The sequence below is a fragment of the Lepidochelys kempii genome, chromosome 9, assembly GCF_965140265.1.
Source record: "Lepidochelys kempii isolate rLepKem1 chromosome 9, rLepKem1.hap2, whole genome shotgun sequence".
NCBI classification, from domain to species: domain Eukaryota; kingdom Metazoa; phylum Chordata; order Testudines; family Cheloniidae; genus Lepidochelys; species Lepidochelys kempii.
In genome coordinates this window covers 33,117,852-33,144,621 of record NC_133264.1, presented here as the reverse complement: position 1 = coordinate 33,144,621, position 26,770 = coordinate 33,117,852, and the positions used below count along the sequence as shown (strand labels likewise).

Here is a 26,770-nt window from a genome sequence, read left to right as displayed (position 1 = left end):
ACTAACAAATTTATTTGAGCATAAGCTTTCGTGAGCTACAGCTCACTTCATCAGTGAAGCTGTAGCTCACAAAAGCTTATGCTCAAATAAATTTGTTAGTGTCTAAGGTGCCACAAGTCCCTCTTTTCTTTTTGTGAATCAGAACTAATGTTTCAACCACTGACCAAATGTAAAAATAGCAATATTACATCTGGAAAGCTCTTAACATCAGTATTTGTTAAAGAGACAGTTCTAAGCAAAGAATCATAAGTATGACAGTCAACTTGCTTTTACAAGCACATTTCCACTAATTATTTAATATCAGCACTTTGCAGCTCATTCATTATTCACTGTGATGCTCTTCAATGCAGTTGGTCTTGTAAGAATAACAATTTTATACTGCTATATAACAGAGACATGAACCCAATATATTCTTTTCAAAACATTCCATAAATTGAACTATACTTTTGTGCTTTCAGTGGGTTTGTCTTTTGATTGTTTCTTTTGAATACAAGGTTGGATGAGTAAAAAGATTATTCCTACCATGTAAAGCAAACCACATATGTAAAAAGAAAAATCATATTTTTGTGTGATGTCATAGATCCAACCTGCAAAACAAGGACAAGACAGTTTTCAGTAGGGAGCATATCAGAGAAACATAAAACAGGAATGTTCAAAAAACACTGCATATTTATCTCATGAATGCATCCTATTATGTGACACTTCATTCAAGTCACCAATTTTTTCTAAAAAAGAAATGAAGTGGAAATTGTCTCCATCTTTTAGACAATAATAACAGAAATGAACTAACAAAAACCAGTGATTTATTCAGTCCTATGCAGAAAGCCAACCCATGGCCTGTGCATCACTTATATCCCATTTAAATCCTCAAAATGGGGCTTCGGATATGCACAGGCCTTTTGATGGTCCTCTCCATAAGGGAGAATTTCACTCCCTGTCTGAAGTGAGGTATATGGAGTTAGGACTTTCAAAACATTTTGGACGGGGAAGCTTAAGGAAGAATGCTTTGGATCCAGGGACAGAAAACATAAGTGATTCAGAGGGAGAGCATCAGGCTGTGATGCAGCACAAGGCTGAATGGGAGTTTGGGCTGAGCTACCTACTTGCCAGAAAGAGCCAGGACTCAGGTGTGGGTGAAAACAAGAGGCTATCCTAGAAGTCTGGCAGGAAGATTCCAAGTGGAGGGGCCTATGTTTATAGATTCTTTCTATAAACTTAGGCCCCTCCACTTGGAATCTTCCTGCCTTAATCCATTCTTGTTTTGGGCAATGTTTTCACATAACTAGAAAAATGTGATCAAATTACTACTACTACTACTAACATTATTTCCATATGTATCCAGCCTCCTTTCTTGGAATAAAGCATAGAAAACTGTGAAAATATCAGTTTTGTCAATGAATGTGTTAACTGTAAGTAAACTTAAAAACATGTTGTTGTACTACAGAGGCACTGGGGAACACCCTGATCCTCAGCTGGTGTAAATCAGCATAGCTTCATTAACTTCAGTGGAGCTATACTGATTTACACTGTAAGGATCTGGCTCAACTGATATTTAGTATTTAATTTAATATTTAATATTTACAAAGCACTTTACAGGCTTGATTTTCCACTATTTTGCACCTGGTATAGTCATTTACACCTGTGGAAAATCGATGTAAAATGCCGCTAAATCAGAATGACCATTTTACATTCACATTTGCACAGGTATAAATGGTTATACAAGGTACAGGGCAGTGGAGAATCAGGCCACATATTGAAAGATCAGTATTACTATCCCAGTTTACAGATGGGAAACTTACATGTAAGAAATTACCCCAAGCCATACTGTGAGTTAGTTGCAGAGGTGGTATTAAACTTTAGGAACTCCTGGCTCCCAGACTCCTAATCAATCTGCTATTCAATCATCCTAACTATGTAAACAGTAAACGGAGATGTTTTCAGTCCTCCATCCAAGCTCTAGAACAAGTCACAGATAGTGAATGGCTCAAAAATTCAAAACTCAGGTAGAGTTTTATTAGTTTAAATTAGTCCTAGGCTCCCATAAGTCTCTGGATATGTGATATAGGTATCTGAAGACCCTACACTGTTCATTTGCTAAAGTCTGTAACTCAAACCTTCTGTTTTATTCAAATTTCTTTCATGTATGATTTTGATCCTTGTTTGGTACATAAATCCCAATAGCAAAGCTAGATCACCAAATTCTGAATGCTTCTGTTTCTCCAATCTTCATCAACTCCAGCCCAGACAACAAATATAAATCCTATACCAGCAGCTACAGATAGGAATAAAGCAAATTGCTTCTAACATCCCTCTGAGTACAAAAGGGGCTACCTTGGCTAACCCTATTTAATTGTTCTTTCTCTGACCCATATTGTCCCTGCCACTTCTGCATGTTGTTTTAAAAATTCTGATTATAATAAAGAAAAGGTGAAGGAAATAATTTTAAATGGAAAAAATCTATTCTGTCAGGACTGCTAACTCAAAAGTCCAGAAAAACTCTCTGGGTGAAATTCACCTCTGTGTAAAGGGAAGCATGAAGGTTTAACTTACACATAGGACTCATGCTAGCACTGTGCACAGGGTGAATTTCACCCAGTTTATTTTACTTAACCCAGCTACGGTATATGTATGTGATTTTGTAGGTGATGGAGTTGGTACTAAATACAGAAGGCCAACACAGGTACTTGAATACATGCATACAGTTCCAGGTGAAGTCAATAGGCCCAATCTGACAGTCATTGCATAGATGGAACTCCCTCTGATGTTTATGGGAGTATTGTCTTAAAAAGGACCACAGCATGCGTTCTAATTGGTGTTGCATATGATTGGTTGAAGATACAATTGAGCCCAAGTCATGAAGGGCCCAATCCTGCAGTCTTCAGTCATATAAAATTCCCAATTACCTCAATGGGAGTTTTGTGCACATAAGAGCTCCAGGATCAGGGCCTAATAATGGTAATTAATTATGGCGTAAACAGGCATGCACATTGTCAGAATGTGTGACCCTTTTATTTGGGCTGCTGAATGTTGACAATCTCTTTTAAATATGACTTCACAAATTTGCCTTATATATAACTGCATAGGTATCTCCTCTTCTCTTTTAGTTTGCTCTGTTCCCTGCTGGCACCCCTCTTCCTCTACTCCTGGAATTATGCCCAGCATATTGCACAATTAGGAGGTTAACTTTGTTCATGAGAGAAAAAACAGCTGAATTAACAAAGCATAAAATTTACTGGGACAAAGAGAAAAAGTACAGTCCACCATCTTCTCTATTTTCCAAGAGACAGAGTATTGTCTAATAGTTAAAGAAAAGTCCTGGGTCCTACTCCCAGTTGTGCCACTGACTCATTGTGTGATCTTGTGCATTCAATACATTCTTCTGTGGCTTAGTTTACCCAAATGTAAAATGGGTATAAAATACTTACCCAAATCACTGGGTAGCTGTGATAACTAATTAATATTTGTAAAACATAGTCAAATCTTCTGATGAAATGCTCTATAACATGCAAAGTATTGTCACTGTTCCCACAGGAAGATAGAGTTTCTGTGGAATAGTATGAAAAATTGTCTCATGAACAAGACTCTTGATCTGTACATTATTTAGACCAAATGTTGGAAATAATATCATTTCCCTCCTTCAAGAAAATAACCTTACCTAATATATGTTGCATTTAATACTAGTTACAAAATAAATGTTTATGTAATGAAACTACTCTCTGGTATCAAAAGCAAAAATAAAAGGAGTACTTGTGGCACCTTAGAGACTAACCAATTTATTTGAGCATGAGCTTTTATGAGCTACAGCTCACTTCATCAGAATGAATGAAAGCAAAAATGTAGTTTTGGTTAATTATATCATAAGACGATTGAAAACAATTTATTTTTTAAAAGTAAATTTAAAACATTATACTACTTAAGTCTTATGTTCTTGAGTGAGTCAATCATGGAGCCAGGTTAATAAAAGTTGGTGCAGGAGTCGTACATTACCCCTTCCTGCTACCTACTACCAATGGCAATTGAATTTGTGGGTGTTAAATTATTGTGGTTAGGGTCCTGGACTGAGACCCAGAGATCTAGGTTTAATTTCTGATTCTACTCCTGATTTTTGTGTATGAACTTGGACTAGTTACCTTATTTTTGTGCCTCAGTTTCCTCATCTGTAAAATGAGGATAATACTTCTCTACTTTACGGGAGTGTTGTAAAGATAAATATATTAATGTCTATAAGGACTTCTTCTGATGCTGTGGTGATAGATTTCATACAAATAGGGTAGATAAATAGTGCAGTAGAGTGCTATTCCTTTAACAGGTGTGCAGTCTAGGAATCCTCTCCACTATCTATATAACAGTCTATGTAATAATATTGCTGGATTGTCTGTGTCACTATGAAGCCTAAAATGTCTGTTGAGTCAATGTAAAGCAATGGAAACAGCTACAAGCATGGTTGAGAGCTCTTTTTGTTTAACATACCAGCAGGTTCAATCATCACTGGGATTTGTGGTCTGTTGCCATCCAATTTTTAAGTTCTCAACCATTTTTTACTTTACAAATTACACCTGTGTGACAGCAAGGCATGTATCTATGCCACACCAAGAACCTAGACCATTATGACAGCAGAGGTAACTTAACCTATCACCACCCTTACACATTTAGCTAATTTGCATGCAACAATTTTATTGGTTGTATGAGGCAGTTGGCACAGATGGTGGATTATTTGGCCCAGATGACACACCCCTGTGACAGCCCAGCCATTCAGCAACTAGTTTAAGCTTAAAAGAGATGTCTGGGGAAATCAGTGTGGGGGAAGCTCTTGTTAAGCAATGGCCTGTAGTAAAGAGCCTAACTAAAGAGCCCAGTTTCAGGGTATGGGATTTGCCTGATTTTTGTTTGTTTGTTTTTTTAATTTGTTTTCCTCTATTACTGTTAATAAACTGGGATTTGGTTTTATATTCCTTGAGATTCTGGAAGTTTTAGGGTTGGAGCTGTGGGTTCCAGGTGACTCTGTGTAACTCCCTACTGGGGGAAGCTTTAGTTTATGGCCAGAGCTCAGAGGAATGCTGCTAACAGATACTTCTGAAGAGATGCACTGAATCAATACATAGGATTTGTAATATTAGGTTAGATCGATGTTCCATCTGCTCCATATCCTCTCACAGACAGTGGCCAGAATTAGATGCTTCTGAAGAAACCCCATAAAGGACAATTATGGAACAACTGCCAAGGCAGCTCTGGCCATACACCTTTGTGGCTAACACCACCCTACTTCGGGGATATGCTGGCCTCCTATGGAACATGGGCCTCTAGAAGAGGAGAAATAGAGTTTAAATTATTAAAATTCTGCCCAAGATCAACACAAGCAAGTCTTCTGGCAGACATGTGCCAATGAGAAATGTTTTTAAGTGCTGCAGTTTCACTGAAAAGAGATATTTTAGAAAACTTGTTCTGTATATCTTCACATCCTGGTGTTCTGAGTTCAAGTAATAAATAACAATATTACTTAACAAAATTAAGATTGTGGTAGATCACCTAAAAACTTAAAATGCAATATGTTTTCTATATTGAACAATCTCTAAAAATAGCTTCACTCTCTCCACTGAAAGTTTAGAATAAAGGAGGGCTCAAATTTGCAGACGCTAACCAATGCTGGCCGCAAAATTATATACCTGCCACAATCTGCATCTAACAGATCTGAGCTAAAATAACACTGGAAATTGAAGCCAACTGTTGCTTCACTTAGTCTTCGCTATTGCCTCACTATTTCCCCTTTGGAATGCTTGATACCACATCTGTGCCAGGCAGGTTAAGTCAGGACACTGTTCCAACTGCTGTTTGTACAAGCACATTTCAAGGAGCTGTCCACATTTCTTGTTCAAGGAAAACAAGGCTTTTAAGAACCCACATATAGTTTAAGTCCTTCTAAGATCTTTCTCAAGAAGTGTGAGTTCAGCATCGTGACAGCCCATACGGCAACCTCAATTCCTTGACTGATGCACTTCAATTCTGCATTCAGATGGTTTCAAAAGGTTTGAAACACAAAACACCATACATAAAATAAACTCCTGTTACCATGTTATTCACATTGGTTCATAATATAAAAGCAGAAGGGCTAGCTGTTTTAGAGCAATCACTGTATCTTTTTTTAAATTATTTAAAGGCCAAATTCTCCCTTGAGATATGTACATGTTAACTGTTACTGGGCTCAATTCTGGCTGACAGGGTTTGGGAAAATGCACCGAAGAGTTGTAGTTTTGCTCCCCTTTGAAACGATTCAGCATGTCTTCTTGTCTACGTCATTACAGCAGTGCTGACAGGTACAGAGAAAGAGAGAGGGACTACAGATCTCCCAGTGCTGGTGGTGGCTCTAACCCAGCTCAGTGACCATGCTATCCCCTACTGAAGATGACCTATTGCACCTTATTGCTTTCTTCTGACTCATGCACCCAAAAAAGACAGTCACAGTCTGGGCCAAAGTATTATTTTTAGGGAGTATTTTTGTCACCTGCCTCCCCATTCCTTTGTACTGGATATCTTACAGTGAAGGGGTTTGATTCCCTCTAAGTTCATTTGAGGGGAGCTGTAGCAATGCTTGCAACTTCACTTCTCCCAGGGGTGAGGGGGAGCATGCAATATAGTCCCCAAAATGGACAGTGTTGGCTGATAATCGGCCAAAGCCAAGGCAGCTGGTGATGAGCTTTATCAGCACATCCATTGGGCAGCCTATGCTGCTGGAGCACAAACACAATTTAAATCTACCTGATGGACCCACCATAGAAGGTGATGGTACAAACCAGTCTGTGCTCCCCACTGATGAAATCTCCCTCCCGTGATGCACAGTGGCAATTCTTACTACAGCATATTTCTCATCTGGAAATATGCATGCTTCAAGTGTAAACTGTGATACACAAACACAGGAGTAAATATGTTAACAGGATCGGCTCTAGGCACCAGCAAAGCAAGCACGTGCTTGGAGCGGCACATTTTCAGGGGCGGCATTCCAGCCACGCTTTTTTTTCGGGGCAGTTGCGCTCTCGGAGCTGCACCACTTAGACAGGGCGAGGGTACCGCGCCCCCGGCCACAGCGGGAAGGGGAAGCCTCAGCCCCAGGATGCTGAGCTGCCAGGGCCCAGCCGCTACCTGGGGAGGAGAGGGCGAGTCCTGCCGGGGAGCCAGGGCTGCGCTGCCTCATCTGCGCACTAGCTGCTGTGCTGCCTTGTGCCACCCCTTATATCGGGGCTTCTCTGCGCAGCTGGGCGGAGGAGGAGGTAAAGCCCCTGCAGGCGCTGGGAGAAGGTGACATTACTCCCTCTGCTTCCAGCACCACCTGCAAATCCCAGCACCACCTGAGCTTGGGGCCACAAAAAACCTAGAGCCGGCCCTGTATGTTAACCCTTTCTATGCTAGAAAATTTTTATATACAATTATTTTAAACAATGTACCATAAAAATGATAGTTTGTAACAGAGCTAGAATGACTTGCAAGGATGGCAGTTTGTACTGAGGGTGGGGAATGTCTTCTGTAAACACATACATGTAAAATGGGACACTAGTCAGACTGGGAGCTGCTGTAATTTTGTTATCCACATTATTATAATATCACAAGTATATAATAATTCAGATATAGTCACAGATATGCATTTTGATTTGAAACTTGAACTATTTACCTGCAAATGGTGGTCCTAGCAGTGCAGATATCCCATTGGCACAAAGTATGATGCCGTAAGCATTTGCAAGATGCTCTATCCCAACTAAATCTTCAGTCACAACAGGCATGAGAGAAAAATATCCACTGGAAAATCCTATTAGGGCACAAACCATTGCCAGGCTAATATATGTATGCATTAATGGCAAAATAAGAATACAGGTGACAAGAGTGAAGTTAGCTGTCAGAAAGACATTCCAAGTACTGATACAGGGTAAATCAGAGATGATTCCAAGGATCACCTTTCCAAATATATGAACTATGGCTATAATCGAGGTCAAAGGAAATACATCATTCTGTGTGGATAAATTATACTGTTTGACGATTTCTGGAAGATGAATAAAAGGAATAACAAAGCTGCTGTATGCAAACAATGCCCAAAACACAAAGGCCACAAATACTCTATTAGTAAAAAGTGATGCAGCCCCAAAGTAGCTGGAGTACCATGTTCCAAACCCCTTCTTGATTGTAACAGTCAGCTGGCTCACTCTCTTGAGAATGCAAAGAGCATACAAATGCTTTCCACGTCTGGTTTTACCTTTGCACTTCATAGCTTGAATATTATCAAGCACTTTGTCATTAACTGGTCCTTCTTTTTTCTCTTGCTCTTCATGTAATACCCCATTAGATTTTATGGGCTTTGCAGAGTGGAACAGAGCTTTTGCATGATAATCTTCACTACTGTTTCTCTTAACACCTTTTTCATTGGCATCCTTCCTGGAAGAAAGTGGCCTCATGAGCGCTCCGCAGACACACAGGTTCAGAGACACAGCACCCTGGATGAACATTGCATTCCTCCATCCAAATTCCTTACACAGATGCTTCAGTAAAATGGTCATTAGAAATGTTCCAAACCCTGTTCCAGTGGTACTAAGTCCCTGAGCGAGTGCTCTTCTCTTCTGAAAATACTGTCCTACCATGACCACTGCAGGAAGATAAACCATGCCACTCCCAACACCTGTGAAAATAAAAACATCACATGCTACTCTACTGAAATCATCCAGATTTAGCAAGGTATACAACAGGGATGCCCAAACTCTGCAGCAGCAAGAGCCACATTAGCAACATACCAGTAATACAAGGACCATACCAAATTTGTATATAAATATAATAAATAAATACTTTGCATTTATCATTTATTTTAATCCAGTATTCATAGTACTTTCCAAACACAAATTAATTAATCCTTGCAAAGTAGGTATTGTCCCATTTTACATATAGAAAAACTGAGCCATACTGAGGCTAATGGCTGTTGATATTTTCAGAGGTGTTGAGCAGTCATATCTCAATATGACATCATCAGAAGCTGTGAGCGTTCAGCACTTCTGAAAATCAGGTCCCAAGTAACTAGCCCAAGGTTATGCAGCAAGTCAGTGGTAGAGGTGGCAATAAATGTACATAGATTTTAATTTTTAATTGTATATGCACACAGCCATAATATTTTCTTGTACCTGTATCTTATTTGACAGCAAATAGACATTGCTTGATTTTTAAGTTCACGAGTGATGAAAACTTGCAGCTAGTCAGTTTTTCCTCACTTTGCAACTACAGAGTGGGGTGATTGTAGGATACATTTTAGAACTCCATGGGCTGCATTTGTTGCTGATCCAAAGCCCATTGCAACACTGCATGCAACACAGTATCTATAGGTGTAATAATAGAAGATGACAGAGGGGAACATCTCCCCTTAACTTTCAGCTGTGAGGGAGGGGGCTGACAATGCCATTCCCTCTTCCCCCTTTCTGCCCCCTGATTTTTGCTGGCTGTGTAGGGGAGAGGACAGAGAGGAGAAGCTAAGAATAAAGGTATTACCATATCAGCTAATAGATAGGTGGGGCAGCTGTAATTGTATCCTCCGGCCAACAGAGGGCTCTCTGTCCCCTCTTCTCCCATTGCTGGACAGGCATTTCAGGATCCTTATATGGGCCCTTCCCCTCCAGATATGAGGGTCTGAGGAGCTGAAGGGTCTGGCTCCCTCTAGTCCCTTCCCTTAGGCCAAAACCAGGAGACACAGCTATGGGGGATGTGGGGCCACGATGAAGGGGAGACAGCTGATGGGGTGCACAGGCACTGGAGAGGACATAGGGGAAGCCAAGAGGGATATTTTGGGAAAGGTACAAGAAGCTGGAAGCATGCGGGGGAAGTGAAAGAGCCTGGGGTGACAGGCAGTTTGGGGAAGAGAGAATGAGGGGCTTTGTGAGTGAATGAGTCTGGGGAGAAAGATGGGAGAGATTCATGGAGATGAGCCTGCGGGTTGGAGAGAAGACATTGGAGGAGTTTGTTGGAAATAGGTGGGTCTTGGAAGACTGTACATCAAGAGGAGTTGGGAAGAGGAAAAAAAATAAACTGATGGTGTTAGCAGGAGGGTGGGCATGCAATGAGCCACCTGAACACTAACTGCACTGCTGGTCAGAGGCCAAGGTAAGTAAGTGCTGGAGGCCCTTTTTTAAGGGCAATGGAGAGAAAACAACAGGTGTGGGAACCTTTTTTGGTGTTGCAGTGAAGGGAGGTCTTATGGCATTGCAGAGGAATATCCCTGATATCTCCAATTTTTTACCAGAATTACTCCACTGATAGTGTCTCAGTTCTTCTCAATCTCACTTGAAACATCCAGTCAGATTCCTCTAGAGAACACAGATATGGTTTTCATGTTAGCTATTTATTTCTATATATTACATTCTGCAGTTCAAAAGTTTTGGTCTGGTTTCCTTGGACAGGATGAAAAAAAGAGAATTGATTCCTTTGTACCTAAGGGTACTCCAAATATAAGGAAAGAGTCGTACAGGTAAGGCTCCCTGCCCTGATGAGAGTTAATTATACATTACTGTTTTGATATCATTGTGATCTCTAATAGAATCAATAAAATGATACCAACCATAATAGAAAAGCAGAAGAAAATTCTTTACAGAAATTCTGTGGATTTTGTAGAAATTTCTTTAAGGGATTTTTGGGGGCAGGCAGCTTCATTTCAATCTCGCCAAAATTTCCAAAAAGATTTATTTTGTCCATATTCATCACTCTTAGCTTTTTCACACAACTTGTAGTTTCTGATTTATCCTTTTGGGAAAGACCAAAACTCAAATCTTTTTTCCACCAGTTGAGCTCAGTGAGAGCCTGAACTATACCTTGCTTCATGCTGCAAATGCATCTTTCTAGAGACATTACATCCAGAGCCTCTTCAATGGAAGTGTTGCTCAGATAAGAAACACAAAAATTATCCCTTAATTATTCCTTGCAGTCATGTCTGCCATCCTGTCTCACAGCTGTGAATAACTACCTTCTGATGAGGGATTCTGGGATTGGAGGTACTCTAGTGTGTGACAGACAACCAGTGTGTTAAAAGCTCAGACCATTTGAGAAGTTACAACAATCTACAATATGTGACTAATGAGTTTGGAAAGATAGTCCTTGTCAGGGCAGCTGATCCCTTAAGGGGAGTTGGGCCCAGACTCATCTGTGATGACTCAGCTACCTCCCAGCTGAGACTGAAAAGCTATGGATCAGGTGATGATTATGAAAGCCAACAAGTAGGCTATTTGAGAGACAGCTGTGGGGAGGTTCCTGAAAGAGTAGTTATAGGAAGTAGTTTCCCTAGAGCAGGGTAACTCCCAGGCAGAGAGTTAGAAGAAGAACTGAGGTAAGAGCTTCCAGGAGCAGGGGGGCGCTGGTAAGAAGCCCCTGGATGGGGGAGTAAGGGAGAAGAGGAGGGTTTGTGAATAATTCTCAGGCAGGTGTCCTGTACAGTAGAAACCTCCCGGGAACAGTAGGTCTCTGTAGAAAACTCTGGAGTTAGAGGCTGGAATGATTGATGTGCTGTACTAGTTTTCTGTAGAAGTAATAAAGCTGAAGCCCTGGAGAAAAGGGCCTGAACCAGATTCTGGGTGTGGTGTCATTCCTTGGTCTGGGGAGGCAGGCCAGCAGCCTACTGACACCTTTGGTGTACTAAAGTCATTGCTCAACAAAGGCTTATGTTCTTCCTCTATCTATGCAAATAGAGACTTTTTTTGTACATAAAGGATTTTTGCTTATGGTATAGTGCTGTAAAGATGTAGTCCTCACCCTGAACATATCACCAAACCCTTCCTTTATAAGTTTAGTCATCTCTTAGGCTTGCTACAATTCCTTCATTTCAGTGTGTGTGTGTGTGTGTATGTATGTGTGTGTGTATGTGTGTATATATATATATATATATATATATATGCGCACACACACTAATTTATATTCTTCTACTGTGCTCATTAAAAGTGTAAATGGTTTTCCCATTAACTGACATTCCTATCTCATTTTCTGTGAGAGAGCAAGAGAAATTGTCGTATGGTAAAAAGGTTTGGCTGCATCTCAGTTAAGTTACACCAATTTGGCTAAAGGTAAAGAGCTGGAGAGCCTCTAGGCTGAAGTGACCGCCTTGTGAAAAGAACTGAAATCATGCTGGGTGAAGCCGCTACAACAAAAAGATGGATTGAGCCAGAAGGTACATCAGTTGATTGAAGCTAAGATCATAATCCAAAGACATGCGACAGTGACAAAGCTACAAGGCAAAGCCACAACCATACCCCTGCTAAAAAAAAAAAAACCCAGCAAAGAGCTCTACCCCAAAGAAAAAGGAAGATAAAGGTTATTTTCACATATTGATAAAATAGCGTGGCTGAGGAAAGAACAGAAGTGGGTGTTGTTAAGTGAGATACTATAAGCTGACAACACAGGAGGTGGCAAAGAGATTCTACCATCTAGGTACACAGGTGCCTGGTGTAAATTATGACATGCCATGGCATATGGATGACCACATGCATCCTATGGGCTACATGCAACAGAGAGAACCTCAGATCCTGGTTACTTAATTTTTTCTGATGAAAATAAGGGTATTGCCAAGGACTGGTTGCCATGATAAGGATGTTGCCAAGCATACTGGTTGACTTCCTGGTAGCAGCTAAACAAAAAGTGCCTCCCTGTCTGGGGAACATGGCTAAATGATAAATTTGATCGAGTCTACATTTTGGATATAGATTAGCTCTTGAGGGGGAAGCTTTGTGATAGGCTGACCTCTAGGCAAAACTGCCTTTAAAGGGCAGACTATCCTATCTATATATAGATATAAAGTGTGGAGGGTGTGTGTGTGTGTGTGTGTTATGTATGTGTGTGTATATATATATATATATATATATAGTGTGTGTGTGTGTGTGTGTATATATAGCTAAGGGAGATATGGATAGAGAGGAAACAATCCTTGGAATGAGTGTTGAGTGGGAGTAAATCCCATCACTGTCTCTTTAAGAGCCCAGGAGCCTTTCGGAGAGGGTGGGGCAGAGCTCCCCTCTCCCCCAACAAATTGCAGATAAACTGGGGGAAGGGGACCAGCATAAAGATAGCCTCCTCCCTCATATCAGAGCAGATACTAGGAGATATCAGCAGGCAAAAGCTGATCTGTGGAGTACCTAGAGGGCTAATTAAGGGAAAGAGCCAGCTGAGGGAGAAGCTGGCAAAGGCCCTACAGTTGACTAACCCACGACTCAGCTCCAGGAAGAAGAACTGAGGGCTCCAGCTTAAGAAGGACCAGAAGATTTGATAAAAAGAACCGACTTTCAGAGACTAGAGCTGGGGGGGAAGGAATACAGCACAGTTCCAAGTTGAGGACTCCTGCTTAAGGAAGCACAGAAAAGGAGGAATCTAAAGAAGGAATGGGGAAAAGTTCCAGAACAAAATACGAGACTGTTTCCAGGCACAGGAAGAAAGAGTATCTTGAAGGAAGGAACTAGCAGGACTGAGCCTGAGATGACAAATGTCCCCGGTTTATCTGAGTAAGGTCCTAGTTATGCTTGTGACTGTTACTAATAAATTAAACCCTTGGAAGAGGGGGGGTGCTCTGACTAAAAAAGGTCTTTCTGGACTTGTTTGTAAACCAAGGCAGGACCTGCCTGTGGTGCCATCCCTGACTGAAAGGTGGCATGCCTGGGTGACCTCTATGCCATCCCACCACTGACAAAACATCTTCACATGCTGAATGATAGAACTTGCATGACAAAAATAGCCATTCGATCCGACGCTGCTTTCACTTCCATTGGTATAATTCTGTTAAAGACAATGGAGTTACACTAATGTAAAAACGGTGTGGAATAGAAATCAGGCCCATTGGACTACAATCTATCACTTGCCTCAGTATTAATTTTGGAATAACTCCACTGACCTCCAAGTGAGAGCAGAACCTTGCCTATTATGTCTAAAACTATAGAACAATAACATTGGTCTGACTGTGCAAGCTAACTAAAAAAACTAAAACTGTGCTTGCAAACTAAAAGAAAAATTGTTAAATGGTATTTCCCCACCTAAAATCACTTTATCAGAAGTTTAAAAAAAATCAAATGTTAAAATGACCCAAGAGCGATCTTCGTTTCTCTCATGTTCTCAGCAAATAGACTTCCAGAAGACACTGACACCATTTAAAAGAATTTCCAAATATAAATATTGCTTACCAGCTGTCACACCAAATGTAATGAAGAGGTAATGTACATTTGAGGCATAGGCACTCAATACCCAGCCTAGGGCATTCAAGATCCCGCCAGTTATTGCTGTCTTGCGGCACCCACATGTGTTAATGAATAAACCAATGAAAGGACCTGTCACAGAACATGAAGAAGAATTTGCTAAAAGGTTAGTGTAAAGCCCTTACTGTGAAACTTATTAAAAGTCTTAATTATCATTTCAAACAAAATATGAAACAGTTTAATTGAAATTGTTAAATGCAATTAAAAGGATTATTTTTTCCTGTTAACCCCTTTAGGCCCTCAAAAATGTCATTCAGTTAATCCCTTTAGGCCCTTGGCTAATAACTCTGCCAATACCTAAATTCAAAGTTCTTTATTTCACCTGCAGTGGCTTATGATAGTGCAAACGCTTAGTAGACCACAGAATCCTGCTCCTAAGTCCACTTCATGCTGCTTCTACCAAATTAGTGAAAAACGGTCAGCAAAGAATTCCCCCTCAGGAGTTTAATTCTCTGCTAGAGGAAGGTCCACAGTGATGGTGTAGCTGCTTCCCCAATCCAGCTATTCTCCCCAACCCCCGCTCCTCTGGGATGAGGGAACCGTAACTGCCTCCCTCTACCTGCAGTATTCCCCTCCCCACACACTGTAGTTTCAGGTGGAATGAAGATTCTAGCCACTGAATCTACATTCCTCAAGAGATTCATTAGGCAAGATGTGAGTTAAGCAGAAGACCAACTAACTTGTCTGTTGCAATGTGAAAATGTCTGCTTCCCTGCTCTAAAGAAAGATTTCCTCAACTCGAGGACCACATTCACACTGGCTTTCTCTCTCCCAGAGGTGTCATGATCCAGCTGAAATGAAACATTTTATCCATTACAGCTGAGAAACATTGTGCTGACTCAAAATGTGTGAAAATGAAGGCCATATCTTACAGAAAAGATCCACCCTTTAGTTTGATTTGTTGCTGTTTCACAGTCTCTGGAGCGGTGGAGATACTGTATTTAATTAATTTGATTTATTTACTGATCTATACAATGTACTCTGTTATGACTTAGGTACATATACAGAATTTAATAACATAATTGGTCCATTCCCCATTAACTAAATTCTTGAGAAAAGATCAACAGATGGGCTCTTCTGGACAGCAAGGAAAATGAATTCTAAACTTTTGAGCCCTCTGGAACACCCTTTCAACAGCTCCCTGACACTTAAATCTAGGGCTTGCCAGCTATAACATCCCAGTATATCTCCAGTGCCAGTGCAGCACATTGGAGTAGCTATAAGCCTACTCACGGGGATTTGTCCATGGTAAATCAGAGCATAAATTAGCAACCAATCATATCAAGCTGATCCTGGATGTTCTTGGAAGGATACATCCCTCAACACCTTGTGAATGATATAATCCATTTCCCAGATGTTTCACTCTGAACTATCCTTGATCCTCGCATCAACTTTCAGAAATGTCAAGCATCACAACACTCAGCAAACTTAGTGAGGAGGCAGATGACAGTAGTCTATGAACCACTGTCAAATACCATGGGTGAAGGAACTCCACCATGTACAGTGAAAACAACATCCACAGTATAAGTCTTTTGTCACATTCAGGGGCATGCATATCTGTAGAATGTCTATGTATTTAGTGTGCATGAAGTAAGATTTGTATCTTGAGCAGTGGTTGATATTACTGCACATAAACATCCTGTTCCTTTGCTTATGAGATGTATGTTTTGCTTTTTTAATGTGATTCCTGCATTTGATTTAACAAAATTATGTGTTTATTCTACCTAGGTACCTGAGTACCTAACAAAATTATAAGATTCAGCAGGATGTCAGAGTCTTTTAAATTGCTACTGTCTCTTCTAATATTGGTCCTAAACTGTTCATGTTAGTGAGTCAGGCTCAGTGGATGGCCCTGCACTGCTTGTCATGGATGCAGTGGTGGGGAGGGAGAGCTCAGTGGTTTGAGCATTGGCCTGCTAAACCCAAGGTTAGGAGTTCAATCCTTGAGGGGGTCATTTAAGGATTTGGGGCAAAAATTGGGGATTGGTCCTGTTTCTGTTTAATCTATCATGGCACTTTGTCCTGTTGATCCCATTTGATGCTGTTATTTAACCACCCTTATAAATGTTTCACAGAGCCTGTGACAGGTACTATAGGATAATCTATTTACACTCAGGTGAAGGGGGGAACAAATAAATGTGGTCTGTTTAACAGACAAAACATGGCACCTTATATCCTTGGGAGTGCAGACCTGGAAAGCCCTCTCACAGGCATTCATGCAACAGATAAATACACCTGGCATGTAGAGAAGGATTGGAATTGCTTCTGCAACCCTGTTGATCTAGATTAGCTTAGTCACTGTACAGATCTCTGAAAGCCAACATCTTGCCATATATATAATATAGCCTTTAAATAGCACAGAAAGCAGAATTCCCTGCACTGATTTAAGTATTAGTGATAGTAACAACTTTTGCAGAGGCAGGTGGTGCATCCCACCACTCAGCTGAAAATAAGAGGCCTCTCTGTAAAACTCTGACAAAGAAATATGTAAATAAGCACAGAGGATAAGTGGTTAAATGCTGCTCTGAGAGCTTTAGTGATTTTAATGATATTTTAACTATTATAAGCTTTTGTGACTTTGGAACTTACTTGTATCCCAAATTATCTTCATTGTTAATTATTAATGATTGACAATATTTCAGCTAAAAGATACTTTAGTTACTTGTTTTCCTTTCATTCTTGAAGACCAAAAATAAACTACAGTTTCTGAGTATTAGGAAGATACAGGGAAATGTGGACTGTCCTAGCATGATTCAAGATTTACCTTGCCCTCTGTGAGGTTTGGTCAAATCCTGCCCTGACTTGGACTCCTTGGCACCCCATTGAAGTAACTGAGATTGCACAAAGTTTAATCCTGTAGGATGTATACACCTAACTCCAGCAGTATTGACAGACATTTCACATAACATAGATTAGAGAATATACTCATTTTTCTGGGTTGAACTAAGACTTAATGGGACCCAGCTACACTAATATTTTGGGGTCTTTTAGGGACTCCTCCATCTTCCTCCAAGCCTCCCCTCTTCCAGGTGGGCTGTTCTTTCTAGTGGTACACACCTCAGACAGACTCTAAATATGATTCTATACAGCCTTGCACCTTGTGCTGTCATTTACACTTGTGTAAAATAGGTGTATAGCACAAAGTGGATATAAGACTTTGCGCTCACTTTGCACATATGTAAATGACAGCACAAAGCATCAGACAGTGAAGAATCAGTCCCTAATTCTGTTCCTCCCAGCCTTACCTCTTGACCTCCCAAGTAGATTCTAAGACAGACTCCAAGCTTTTTGGAGGGACTATTTTTTCCCATTCCTGATCCAACCAACCAGGTAATTAGCTGGGACCATCAGATGTATGTTACATGACTGCCTACTGCTCCTCCTCACCTCACTGTTTCCCCCAGCTTCACTGCTGCTCCCTGCCTCCCTCTGACTACATGGCTCACATGCCAGGGTATGTCTACAACTGCAAAGAAAAACCCTAGAGCCAAGGTCAGTTGACTTAGGCTTGCATGGCTTGGGCTGCAGGGCTAAGAGTAGCAGTGTAGACCTTAGAGATCAGCCTGGAACCCAAGTTCTAGAAGGAGGAGCTTGGAGCCTGGACTCCAACCCCAGTGGGAATGTCTATTTTTAGCCCCAAAGCCCAAATTAGTTGCTGTGGTAGACAACTGAATTTGGCCTGGTGACTTTAAAACTATAGTCCAAGAACACTATGGCCTACTCAGTTACCATATTTGAATAGTGCAAGAAAATACTTGCATGGGGGGAAATACTACATTAAACCTATACAGTTTTGCAATATAATTATATTGGAACGTACCTACGATCAATGTAATACCCATGCTAAGGGAGCTAACCCAGGCAGTCAAGCCTCGACTTTGACTGAATTCTTCAAGCCATTCCATGTTAAGTATTCCAAGGGCCATTTGTGACCCCATGATGAGTATATGTACAAGGAAGGAAGAAAGGACAATCATCCAAGCCCATCCGCCATCAATGTTTGGATTAGGCTTAAGTGTCTTAGTCTTATCTTTTGAATCATCTTCAAAATCATATGCAATATCTTCTTGAGTGGTGCACATTTTCCCCACAGTATTCTGAAACAAAAAAAAAAATGCTTTCAGTATGCACAGAAAACAGGTACAGGTTTGTAATAGTTATTTGTTTTTATTTTTTAATAGTATAGATTAAACTAGTTCCCCAACCTATTTTTCAGCATTTGTTGGGGTTTCTGCATACAGTAACAGTATGAGGACTGCAGGGCAGTATTATTCAGCCACAACCTTAACTCCACTTCTACAAGTAAATAGGTAAGAGAGCCTCCGGCTAGAGCCGGTAAAAAAATGTTACACAAATATTTCTGAATTTGTTTTGCATTTTCAACATTTTGAAATGTCAAAGTATCAACCAGCTCTATAGTTCCAAAAATGGGGGAGGAGGATTTTACAAACTTTTTTTCAAAGTTTCTTGTTTGTTTTTTTAATTGAAATATTTTGAAAATTAACATTTTTGAACCTCTAATTTTTTTTACCACCTCTATGTACTGTTTTCTATGAGAAAATCTGTGGGATTATGATGTGCATCTCTCCCTTAGCCAGTCTCAGGATAGCCCTGCCTACTCTACTCCCCCACACACTCCTGGGTTTCATGAAGCAGGGACGGTGTTGCAGAGGTGAATGGTACCCCTTTCTCCCATGTGGAAGGGATGAGAGCCACACATGGAGGGCTTGGGGCACGATTTAGATCATGATTTTTTAAAAATGAAACTGTTATAACAAATTTGGACCATAGCCATATTTTCACTATTGCGTTTCAATGCAGATATGTCCTTCATGTGGTTTTTAGTAGTATAACAGCATTTCAATAAATTTAAATATAAAACGCATGGAAAACCATACACTGTGTGTGTTGTGTCTTTCTGGTTTTTGTACTTACCTATGTGATGTATGTGTGACTATAATTTGCCTTGTTTGTCACTTTGGCCCAGATCCACAAATAGAAGTTTGGAGCCTAAATACCTTTGTAGATCTGGGCCTATATGTTTCTGCTTTAACTTTACTCACGTAAGACTGGAAATGTGTAGCCTTCATGGATTGTGACTGTGGTCCCATAATAGGACAAGTGTCATCTATATATGATGCAGCATCTTCTGCTCTCCCAGTAAACTTGGATTATGTGTTTTTGTGTTCAAAATTATAAAGCTTTTAATGAAAAGGAAATAATAAATAAAAGATTACCATTCTTTCTGCAGCGAAAACCACTTGTAATCTTGGGATTTATTATTTTTACTATTGGTGGGACAAGAGTGAAAGAAGAAAATAATGAAAAAATATTTAGATTCCGTGATCTTCGAGATGTTTTGCTTACATAAATTATAGAGCAGGGGCCTGATCTTACCTTCCTTGCACAACTCAAGCTCCCATTAAAGTCAGTATGATATATAATTATATTGTTAGGCTTTCAGTTATGCTGGTGTAAATCCATAGTAACTCCACTGAGATCAGTCAGTTACTCCAAATTTATGTCAATGTAGATCAGAATCTAGCACAGTGGGAAGGTTTGGGTGCATATGGTATGGAGGACTGGGTCTCAAATAAATTAAATTGACTTTGGGTTTGTTAGTCCCCACAAATGAAGAGCACAACCCAGAAATAATCAAAATAATTTCAAGTGACTCCACAGGCAATTTTTAACTGGACGAGTCAAGATGCCGAGCCAACTCTCCATTTATCCTGTGATGTATTGAAATGTTACAATACTGTGGAGCACCACAGAGGTTTCCATGGAGACTGGGAACTTTAGTGGTACAAGTTACCAGATAAGGTGTGTTTTTTCTCTCGCCATGAAGAAATGGAAACAGGAGGTGGCTTCAGAAACAGACAAAAGAAAATATATTAGAAACAGTGAAACAATTTCTGGTGGTATTCTATGTACCACATTTAATAGTATAATATGCTTCTTGAAACAATAGCTATTTTGAAGAGATTAAATGCATAACTTAAAAGTATATGTGTGATGTTTTTCAATAAATGAGACCTTGTTCATCACTAACAAAATCCAGTTCCTATAGAATTCAAATGATAAATTAAATTCAGTGGAGCAAATGTTGCCTTCTAGTACATCTCAGTGACAGCCTCACACAAACAATAATAAACACATAAACAATAATAAATAGACCGAATAGGTAAGGCACAAACAAGACAAAGCCCACAGAATGGTGACATTGGTAAGGCTATATAGGTATAAAGGAGGACAGAATTTGGCCCACTAGATAAAATTCTGCTCTGATTCACAGTGGTATAAATCAGAGTAATTCCACCAAGATAAGCGAAGTTACTCTGGATTTACACTGGTGTAAATTAAAGGAAAATTGGGTCCAAAATATCTAAATTCATTAAAGCAAAGCGTAGTATGCAACTGATTCTGAACTCGTACAGTGTCTCCTTAATGCCAAAAAATAAGAATCAAGAAATAAAATTAATGGGTCATAGGCAAATATGATAGGATAAGATACTATAATGAAGCAGTGCTCATGGCAACCAAATATTACAGTAGTATTAGGAGCAGGACAGGCCTTAGGCATTTTGCTGCTCAGAGCAAACTTCAATATGTATACTGTGCTCCTTCCCTCAGGCCATGATATTTTACAAAAATAAATAAATAAAAATCTATAAAGTAAGAGCACTGAGTTTTGTTGTTGTATGTCACCTCCCATTTCTAAAACAATTGAGAAGCTGGACTGAGTGTAATGTGAGTACGCTGTAACCATTTTTAGCAGGGTACACTTGGAAGTCTACTGTAACACAGCAAAATATGTGGTACCCACTTAAATCATCTCCATGAACAGTTTTCAAAACTACAGGATAAAGTAGAGTGGTTCTCCATCCAATGGATTTTAGGAAGAGCACTGGAAAAGGGCTTCTCTGTGCCAACTTATAGCAATCTGACAACCTAGGAAAAATGTAGTTGTCCTGGGACTAAACTATTTTCTATAGTGACTGGGAAGAACCGTTGAAACTTTATAGAATTCATCTATTAAATTTTATTTCCAAATTAGTAAGAAGTAGGATGACCAGATGTCCCATTTTTGGGGACTTTTTCTTATATAGATGCTTATTACCCCCCACCTCCTATCCTATTTTTTCTCAGTTGCTATCCGGTAAACCTAGTAAGAAGTTTTTGATAAAGAAAAGTGTAAGTGCCCACTGCCAAAAGATTATGTCAATATCAGGGCTCCTTCTGGGTTAAATTCTGTTTTCAAATATAGCAGTTTCCAGGTCAGTGACATCACTCAAGATTTTACACTCAGGAAGCCGAGAGCATAATTTGACCAGTAAATATTTCTTTTAAACAACCAGGTAAAGACTGCCAGGGGTTGAAAGAGGGATCTCACCCACTTTTTAAGATGTGCAGGAGGGATGCACGTTAAAAGTTCCACAAAGATTTACAAGAGAGAAATTATCTCCTGTGAATTTCCTAAAGTGCCCAGTGTGAAAGTAGAATGAATTATATTGAAATTATAATTCATTAAAGAAATGCTGCTTGGAGGATTTGTTGAAATATAGTTGTCAGGAAGAGAAACATTAAGGCGTGTGAGACAATGGGTCCTCAAACTAATTAACTTAGAGCTCAGACTGAGCTAGGAGATTGGTAAACGTTAGTATGCAAATAAGATATGTATGTATATTTGTTAGTTTCTTCTTCCTTTTGTCTCTTATGTTAAATTGGCTTTCCCTTATCTGTTTAAATAAGTTAGCTTGAGCTTTGGCAGGAGGCTCACACATATCTGGGTGCATTGCTAATAAACAGAGTGGTCTGACAAATTTGTGAGTCTTGAATCTGACTTTGACACCAGGAAAGAGGTTATCCAAACACTTCCAGATTATGGCATTTACACATGCTATTGCCAATTATTTGCAAGCCAGCAGAACTTAAAGTTGTCAAAAGCAAAACTTCTTTTTATGTCTTGCCTCTATGTAAAAAATTCCATATAAAAACTATATTAAGCAGATTAAGTAATCAAAAGTAAAAAAAAAATGCAGACATCAAGGTTACAGTATTCAGCCCTACCTTAACTCTGATCCCTTTTACATATGCATCATAATACAAGGTTAGTTCCTCGGGTGTTGTCAGTGGAGTTAAGAGTGGTTTACATTAACAGAAGATTTGGCCACTGACTTTAATGATATGATCATTTACTTCTTGCAGTACACGTGTAGCTTCTTGCAGTACACCGTACTAGTGTGTGTGCGCCAGTCAGCTTATATGAAAAATACACAGAAAGCTGTACTTGCACAGTATACTATAGATTAAGTATAACAAAACAATAGTAAAAAATTGCTTGCATACATAAGCTGTCTAATTTTGTAGCTCAGTTACCTTCATAGTTAATTGTGGCACCGGCTGCACTGCAACTAAGGAACACAGGAACATGTCTGTGTTCAGCTGAGGTAACGGCACAGTGAAATGCCTCATTCACTGAATTATGTGTAAAGAAGGTTGCGCTGATAGTTGAAAGACAAATCTAAAGTACATGGCTGCTGATTATGGGTTCCGTTAGATTGTCACTAGTCCTCACCAGGCCACATAGGGGAGTAGGAAGGAATAAAGACCACTACATGCATGAGAGCAGGGACTCCATACTTCCCCCCCCACAATCAAATGGGCTGGAGGAACTGGTGAATGCCATAGCTGTGCTCCACTACACACCAGCAGAAATGGTCAGGCTCCAGCAGATGTGCCCTGAAAAGGAGTGAAGTGACTTAATACCCACTTGTCTTCAAAGCAACAGGGAAAGAGGACAGGGATTGTGCCTCTGAGTTACAGTTCCTTCCTGGAGTTCTTCCTGGGTGGTAAAGATACACACCACCCTTTACAAAGGCCCAGTGAGCCTAAAGGCTCAGATTATCCCTATATTAAAATTCATTGGGCCAGATCCTCAACTGATGTAAATCAGTGTAGCTCCATTTATGCTCTTTTACATCAGCTGAGGATCTGGCCCATACACAAGAGAGAAGAGAACTAATTGTATAAGAAGTCTAAGTCAATAAAGATCTACTGAATGATTATGGTAATGAAAATAATGAGGGATACAAGAATGGGAAAAAATGCAATATATTACACCATTTGTCTAAGATTGTAGAAAATAATGTTTGATTGACATAATCTATTGTTTCAGAAATAATATGTCATCATCTCACTAAAGATTGCCCATAAGTGTGAATCTGTGAAGGTTGAATATGGAACCCTAGTTTTTGTATTTCCTGATCTCAAGTGCTTAACTGTGCAGCTTTTCCATAGATTTTATATGGAATCCACAAAGTAATATTAATGGCCTAAATTTCAAAAATAAAGAGTAATTTTCAGTGCCTCAAATTTTGAGTACACAGTTTGAAACACCTTAAAGGGCCTGGTTTTCAGAAATGCTCAGTACCTACTCTCTCACAATCAAGCCCTATGAACTGTCTCAGATTGCCCAAAGATTGAGGCACCCCAAACCACTAGTCATTGAAAATGTAGTCTTGATTTAGCTATATGTGGGGTATATATTCACTGAACAGTATATCAAACTTTCCAAATACTGATACTGTACATAGTCATTTTTTTCTTTTTTGACACGAATGAATGTTGTGTATTTTTTAAATAATTTAAAACAAAAATGACTTGAAACAGTAACATTTTTTCAGTTTGACTTATGTCTAATGATACTCATCCTATTTACAATGGCAAAGAAACTGCTCACTTGACAACAGTAAGGATGGCCCCAAACAAATAAACTGATATAACAAAGTGATCTGAGTTAGTGCCAGACTTGCAACAACATCCATTAACCCTGGGTAAAAGGGAAATGCTTATTTTACCCTGTATGAACTGGATTCTGTCTCATTTTTATATTTAGTCCAGAATCTTTATGTAAATATACCCACAAGCAGGAAAGGTCACTTGCAATACTTGTGCAAACTCTCAAATGATAAACAGAGCTGGGATTGGACATTTGGCTGCTCTCCTCACTCATGACTCAGCACACCCCTGACCTATTGCATTGTATTGTGGATGTATTTAAGTAGAATGTAGTACCTTAGAAGTCAGAAAAGCAGAGGACACTCTTTGCAACTACAAAATAGTAAAGAAATTATAGCAAAAGTTCCAACAGTTTATATGCAAAGCCATACATATTTCCCACAACCAAACAAGATTGTGAGGTCCTCAGTCACAACAACAAGGCATGATACCCCCACCCTGACTCCCTTCACCTGTGACTGGGTTTGGATGTGGGAGTAGCTTCTAAGAGCCAGTTTGTCAAAAGAGCTTAGAATCAGATTTCAAATGTTCAGCACCCATAAGGGGTGCCAAATTTTCGAAAGAGCTCAGCTCCCATTTAGACACATTAATAAGAACCAGATTTTTTAAAGTGCTCAGGACCTAGCAACTCCCTCTGTAAAACAAGGCTAGATTTTCAAAGGCTGCTCATCCAGTGTGCACCCAACATAGCAGTTTCATCTACTAGATAAGACCCATTAAGTCTAATGGGATTTCTGCATGCAGGACTGTTAGGAGTCTGCCTATCTCACTTAACTAATTGAGGAGAATGAGAAGCAACTTTTGCATGATGTTAACAGCCTTCTCAGGTGAATTAATAGTTTAATAAATATTAATGCCAGAAAGAACTATTATCATTATCTATTCTGACCTCATGTATAACTCAAGCCATAGATTTCATCCAGTGATTCCTGCATCTAGCACAACTTGTGGTTGAACTGGAGCATATATTTTTGAAATACATCCAGTCTTGATGTATACTTTACTTTAAAGAGTATAAGTGATGGAGAATTTACCATATCCCCAGGTAACTGTTCCAGTGGTTGATTATCTTTCCTGTTAAAAGTATAGAATATTGCACTTTTATGGCAACTTTCATCAAAGAACTCTAATTGTTTTACAAATAGTAATGAATTTGGCCTCACAACACCCCTGCTGGGTACCCTAAATAGTAATATCCCCATTTTACCAAGGCACAGAAAAGTTAAGGGCAACATTTACAAAGTGGCCTCCAATTTTGGATGCTTTAATTTTTGGTTGCCGAGCTTGAAACACATTTAGCCTGATTTTCAGGTTAACACCTCACTGACTTCAGGGGAATTGAGAATATTCAGCACTTAGATGAATCATGCCTGTCTTCATTTGCACAGTCAAACATGAAGGCAATCTAGTGTGGAGACTTCTTTTGAAAATGTTGGGCTAAGTGAGTTGGCCAAGGTCATGCAGGAAGTCTGTGGCAGAATGAGAACAAGAACAAGTTTCCATGCTCCTAGTCCTGTGCCTCAACTACAATGCTATCTTTCTTGCTCTCTGGCTATTTTTCTCACTCTTTGATGTTGTTATAGGATCTGTATGATGGATCTTGTTCCTGATATTATTCTCTCCCTAGGAGCATGTAACATGGTTATTAGGGGAAGCAGAATATGGAACTAAGATCTGAGAACAGATTTGTTTTCCCTCCCATTGGGCTCCAGTAAAGGAGAGCCTTACATCTAATGAAATGCTTGTTGTGGAAATGGTTTTAGAAAATATTCCTGGAAATGGATGTTTTTTCCAGATTGTACATGTGGGGTTTCCAGGATTCAGATCGTATGTCCCCCACAAAATGTAAATCAGGACCATTGACTCAGAAAGTAATACCACGTAATACGCTTCTCAGAACTTGAGCCTCCGCAGACAGACACACAGACAGAGGCTGGCAGACCCCAGAGATCACTGAATGCAAAGGGGTTAACGGTTGCCCCTGAGTGTGGGGGAAAGGAGGGAAATAAGAGGAAACGGAGTAAGCTGCTCCTTCGCTGTCAGCGGGAGAGCGTTCCGGTGGCGGAGGGGAGATGCCTCCAGCCGTGATGATGCTTTCGGGCAGGTTACCAGCCCTGCAGCCTCCCTCTGCCTGACGGTAGCACAAAGAATGACCGCTAGTTACCCCGCTGCTGCTGCTGCTGCAGCGCTTCTCGCCCGGAGCCACAGACAAAGCGGTGCCGCCTCCCCACGCAGCTGAGCTGAGCTGAGCTCCGCTCCCTTTCCGGAACCTCCCTCTCTCCCTGTGCGGCTCCGTGACACGGATCCTGCCCCCTCGCCATGTCTCGGTGCCATTCAGCCCCTGTGATCCACGCCGCCTCTAGAGCAGCCTCCCCTGGAGCGCGCCGTCCCAGCCGTACTCACCGCTCCGGGCCCGAGCCAGCCCTGCCGCCCGCAGGGCTTTAGTCCTGGCTCTCGCCGAAACTTGCAGCTTTCCTCCAAGCCCCTGGCTTTGTTGCCGTCCTGCCTATCATCCTCAGCCCAGGCTCCGCTCAACCTCCCCCCGGTAGCCAGCCGGTTCCCTCCCCTTGGCCCGGAGGGGTGCTGGACTGGGGCTTATTTTTGGGAGGAGGCTGCGGCCGATCGCTGCCCTTTTGCCCCCAGAACAGCTCGTTTTCTGCATGATCCTGTATCCATTCAGGGCAATTTCAGATCTGCACGCTCTCTCATGTGCCAAGGATACCGGCTAATTC

General features: G+C 40.4%; 1 protein-coding gene across 2 annotated transcripts; it reads right to left on the bottom strand.

The window, feature by feature from the left end:
- Positions 1–184: 184 nt before the first annotated feature.
- Positions 185–26,770, bottom strand: SLC16A14 (solute carrier family 16 member 14). 2 transcript variants are annotated; one of them, XM_073358778.1, is made up of 5 exons: positions 26,442–26,770; positions 18,058–18,334; positions 14,166–14,309; positions 7,661–8,656; positions 185–587 (listed from the first exon to the last, which is right to left on the bottom strand). In XM_073358778.1, the coding sequence occupies exons 2-5, from the start codon at positions 18,317–18,319 to the stop codon at positions 439–441; spliced, it is 1,551 nt and encodes a 516-aa protein (XP_073214879.1). In that variant the 5' UTR covers positions 18,320–18,334; positions 26,442–26,770; the 3' UTR covers positions 185–438. The 2 variants fall into 2 exon arrangements, with proteins under 2 accessions (XP_073214879.1, XP_073214880.1); XM_073358779.1 differs by lacking the exon at positions 14,166–14,309.

What these genes read in the sequence shown, in the direction of transcription:
- SLC16A14 (XM_073358778.1), bottom strand. Translation starts at nt 18,319, where the DNA reads ATGTGCACCACTCAAGAAGATATTGCATATGATTTTGAAGATGATTCA. An exon ending in TACATTTGGTGTGACAGCTG is followed by an intron (nt 8,657 to 14,165) that starts GTAAGCAATATT and finishes TTATTTTCACAG; the next exon opens with GTGTTGGGAGTGGCATGGTT. An exon ending in GCTAGGACCACCATTTGCAG is followed by an intron (nt 588 to 7,660) that starts GTAAATAGTTCA and finishes CTTGTTTTGCAG; the next exon opens with GTTGGATCTATGACATCACA.